General features: G+C 33.2%; 1 protein-coding gene across 1 annotated transcript; it reads right to left on the bottom strand.

Annotated features, from left to right (window-relative positions):
• Positions 1 to 710: 710 nt before the first annotated feature.
• LOC110870259 lies at positions 711 to 3,841 on the bottom strand. Its single transcript, XM_022119452.1, has 13 exons — positions 3,683 to 3,841; positions 3,575 to 3,625; positions 2,979 to 3,114; positions 2,847 to 2,921; positions 2,679 to 2,766; positions 2,288 to 2,415; positions 2,136 to 2,199; positions 1,846 to 1,984; positions 1,732 to 1,741; positions 1,530 to 1,674; positions 1,142 to 1,457; positions 960 to 1,040; positions 711 to 866 (listed from the first exon to the last, which is right to left on the bottom strand). The coding sequence occupies exons 1-13, from the start codon at positions 3,839 to 3,841 to the stop codon at positions 711 to 713; spliced, it is 1,548 nt and encodes a 515-aa protein (XP_021975144.1).
• Between the last annotated feature and the right edge of the window lie 1,178 nt (positions 3,842 to 5,019).

Raw genomic sequence — 5,019 nt, 5'->3', positions numbered from 1 at the left:
CGGCATAAAACCTCGGGAGCTGACAATCGCAGCTGCCTTGTTCTTCTTATTGCTTCAAAAATCAGGATACAGTGCAGGATGTGGTGCGGATCAACTAAGTGTTACAATGTGATCTGAGTACAAGTGTAGTGATTGCTGTGAGCTAGAGAGCAAGAGTGTATGGAAGTGTTCGTGTAAAAAAGTGTGTGCCTTAAACTGATCCACCACATCTATTTATAGTAAAGATAATATAACAAACTATCCTTAACTCCCGGGATCCAACGAATATTCCCACTTGAACGTTGAGGACCAAGTCTTTCGGCTTCAACGGCTTCCTCATAACAAATTCGCCCGAGTCTTTAGGAGAAGAAGTCCTGATGACCGTTAGTAGCTTGTAACCATTAACCTGCTCGTGTTTAATTTACTCAACCTCAGGATATCGCCCGGGATGTTAGCAATATCCTCGTCCAGCATCCTGGTCATAAATAAACAATTACAAGCGGGATATTAGTCAGGATATGTATACTCGGAAAATGACCCATAACAGGTTTACCACAAAATCCAAGTTCATAAGTTACCAACATCTAACACATACATAACAACTGTTTCAGTAGTTAACACTTACCAACAACAAACCAACTTCAAACAAACACATACTTAAGTACATACCAAAAACATAGATTCGCTTAAACATCAAAAGATAAAGACGTGAAAGGAGCTAGGTGTTAAGCCTAGATGACTTCTTCCGATTTATTTTTGTTATTAGAAGATAGTTCGCCAACATTTTGACCTTCCACCTCCTGCAACGAACGTTTACCATTGGGATTGGTGCCCGAATCCTTCTCGGCTTCGACAACGGAAGAGTCCGCGGTAACAGATACAACATCCTTGAATTGAATCACAAAACAACTACTAAGGTATCAAATAAGGTAATATAATCTACAGGCAAGCAAAAACGAAACTATAGAATACATATTCACCTTTGAAATAGCAGCACCAGCCATCTGTGAGGATTCAGATAATTGAACAGCTTTGAATTCTGAACCTTCTTGACTAAGCACCTAATATCAAAATATTACCAAAAGGAATTCAGCTAAGTTATTTAAACTACAAAAATTGTAAACCAAAAACAAATCAGTATAAGATATCCAAAAAGTCTTACCTCATCAGCAACCTCAAGAGCATTACCATTACCAGCAACCAATTCAGCAATTATGTCCGGATCACCACATACTTTTTGGATAGTGTAAACATGGTAGTCATGGTTAAGGTTGTAATCAGAAACTTCAATTTTAAAAGCCAACTTCTTTTCGAGCAACCGAGATATTTCATGTGGAAAACTTTCAGTATCATTGACCTTCAGTTGGCGTTCCCTTATATCACTCGCAGTTGAACCAATGAGCTTCGTTACATCTTTATCAAACATCACAAAAGACACACTACCGGTTTCATCTTGAACTCTCAAATGTACCTTGAACCTGCAATAAATAGTAATTAAATTACAGTTCGATTATAGGAAGTAATAAACCTAAAAAGCAACATTAGCTTACTTAATGGTTATCGATGTGCATTCTTTATCGCATTTCGGAAAAACCAATGAAGTAGGTGACAGAATCATGACCTCATCAGAAACGGTTTTAGTGTATTGTAAGTATTCAGTTTTAGTCAACACCTTCTTGTTACAGTTTCGACATGCTGGATAAAACCACCCATAGTTTTCTTAACCAATTTTGATCGTTGCAACTACCACACATGACATTACCTATAATATCAAAGATAAAGCTTTATTAACATAATCAACTGATAAAACATAGAAAACAGTAAAGGAAATTAAATGCCTATGTATGTATATAGAAATATTCATACGCTTTCAATCTCAATAATTTCATCAACATGTCTCTTAGGAGTCTCAACTAGAAATTCTTGACGGACTGGAAATACACTCTGAGATGAAAGTATGGTTTGAGAAAAAGAAGCACCAGCTTCAAATTGTTTCACTAAAAGCCTATAAAAATAAAAACAACATTCGTGTTACTACTCACACTTGTGTTAATAAAAAATGAAAAATAACAAATATAATTCAGTGATAGTACTTCCTACGAAGTTCATTAACCTCATCAATTCTTCGTTGAGAAACAGTCGAGTTCCAAACTTACCATTCTGAACAGTATATTATCCTGCACGTAACAATATACATATCCAACAATTCATTACAAGTGTCTAAAGAAATAAGAAAATGTTCTTAAAAAATGTAACAAATAACACACTGGAAACACTAAAGTAAGTGAATCAGCCAAATGTAAATTACCCTGCCACTTCTTAATCTTCGCATGCTGAATGACAGCCATCACATTCTCATTCGGATTGTTTTGAGACAAAAAATCATTAAATTGTTGTGCATATCTATTCCACAAAGTGCAACGAACTAATTCTCCCCTACAACAAACAGATAAAAAAAACAGCATTAAAAGTTCCACTAATATCTATACTGTCTATTAAAAGAACACTAATCATTTAAAATAAATAATGACAATGATTTACTCTTTGTTTGTATTAAATGCAATGAAGATTCTTATATATAAAACAACCTAATCATTGGTCTAGTATTAAATAAGAACAATCATTTAATGAATCTTCACTACATTAAATACAATAATAAGACACAAACAAATTTATATAAATGGCAAAGTAGAATTTACTGCACATCTTGAAGATCCAAGTTCATCATTTTTCTTTCATTAGGAAAGATTTCCATATCTACACACCAGATAACAGTTCCAGCAACATCTAAAATGGCAAACATAGCAACAGTAATCAGATTCGAAATGTAGACAAAATATATATCAGACTATCAGAAACAGTCATACCAACAGTGAGCAGATTCTTTCCTTCTCCTTTAAGAATTTCTAAATGTGCCATGAAGTTAAATCCGTAATCAACACCTTGTCAACCATTCGCACGTGTAACAACCGTACAACGGTAAAAGTTAATCTTGTAACCATGATTAACAACTTTGTAGGCATCAGAGTTTTCTCCAACACCAAATCTGGATAGAATAACAACTTCATCCTCATGAAGTTGTGAGATAAACAAAGGTATCAATGGAGCCTTAATACCTGCCTGAATTTTGTGACCCTGACCAAATAAGTGAAATCAGATACTCAGCTATGGTAACATATGAAAGAGAAAAAACCAAACAATATTTGTGTTTTTTTCGTTATGCCTAACCCTAAAACAAAGACGCAATTAGTAACATACCATAGCATCAGGTATACCTAACCCTAAATAACACAAAACAGAAAGTATGTAACCATATAACTTTAGTTACACAAAACTAAATTACACAAAACACGAAAGACTATCAAAAACCAAACAATATTCGGGTTTGTTTCATGTCATCTAACCCTAAAACAAACAAACAGCAACTCACAACAAACATCTATCAATGATCAATAACCAACCAAACAATATTCATCTTTGTTTCTTTATATCTAACCCTAAAGTACACAAAACACAAAATATCTAACAGTATAACACAAACACACAAACCTAAATTACACAAAACACAAAACACAAACCTCTATTACACAACCACCTCTGAGAAACAAAACACAAACCCAAAATCATGCGGATTAGAAAACCACCTCTGTATAAACCATAGAACAGTAAAATAAGAAAATCAACACTTCACAAATACTAATACCTTCTCATCGAGCAAGATCAGGTCCATCCGAAAGGACAGAACCCATTTTCGGATGATTCGACACTTGATATTCCACATATCTTTCGACGGATTCAAATCGTCTATGAAACTGAGTGACAAAGATGGTGATTCACCGGCGGATTTCTTGGCCGATGACATTCTTCGTGTGGAAGCTTTGTAAAAGAAACCCTAGATCGCCTGTGATTTTGAATAGAGAAGAAAGAGAGAAATGTGGCCTGTGAGTTTGAATCGAGAAGAAAGAGATAGTTGATATGATTACTTCTGATATGCATTAAATGGCCAAACAACTCCCCATGCATTTCAAATTTTTCCTCCTAAAAGAACAATACTTTTTCATTTTCATAACAAATAAAACAACAAATTATATCTTCATAATATTATAAATAAATCGGAATTATGACATAAGCGGGGACTATGTGGCATAGCTAAGAAGGTGATACGTAGGCAAAGTGAGGTCATCATCTAATCCTCTTTAATAGATAGTATAGATAGTATAGATTTACGTGTATTTCATCTGAAAATTATATATACTTAATGACGCTCCCTCTTCGTCACTGGTTCTTGTCATTTATAAATTAAGTATGTGAAATATTTTCTGCAACTTGTTCATATTTACGAAACTATCTGATTTGAAATATCAATGTTCAATAAACAAAATTGCCAAATATATTGATAAAAAATTAGTAATTCAGAATGATATCGATAATACTAATCAAGTGTAGAAAAATGTCATTATCTAAATAACACTCAACGTAACTCCCGTGACATAACAATAATTAATATTTCAATTATTTTTCTAAGCAAGTAATAATAATAATCACATTATTTGATAATAAGGTACAAGTTAGACCTTTTTTAGTCGGTGAATGGGAGAATTTGTACCGGAAAACTCATGAGACTCCACCAATATTCTATTAATATAAAACTCAAATTGCGCCAGACAAATGGACTTTTAAAAGATTGAATGTAGAAAACTAATACACCTTAGACTTTTAATTCATAAAGTAAGTATATTGTTAATTAGAGTTTAGCCTTAACAAACATGCTAATTTTTTTATTGAAAACAATAACATTCCCATTTTATTGAAAACAATAACATTCCCATGTAAGTAAATAGAACTAATAACTTTAAGTAAAAAATAGAACTAATTACATAGCATCAAATTGATTTTAAATGAATGTCACATTGATGGGTCTCTTGCAATGTTTACAATTGATTTTTTTCAATGTTTTTAATCAGTTGGATAGATCAGCCTTACTTCACGAGGTCAGGATGATGTGCCCTTTTATTTTTTTTAGGCAAAATTTCTATACGT

Source organism: Helianthus annuus, chromosome 8, assembly GCF_002127325.2.
Source record: "Helianthus annuus cultivar XRQ/B chromosome 8, HanXRQr2.0-SUNRISE, whole genome shotgun sequence".
Taxonomy (NCBI): Eukaryota; Viridiplantae; Streptophyta; class Magnoliopsida; order Asterales; family Asteraceae; genus Helianthus; species Helianthus annuus.
The sequence above is the reverse complement of the archived record's forward strand: the minus strand, read 5'-3'. Positions and strand labels throughout refer to the sequence as shown.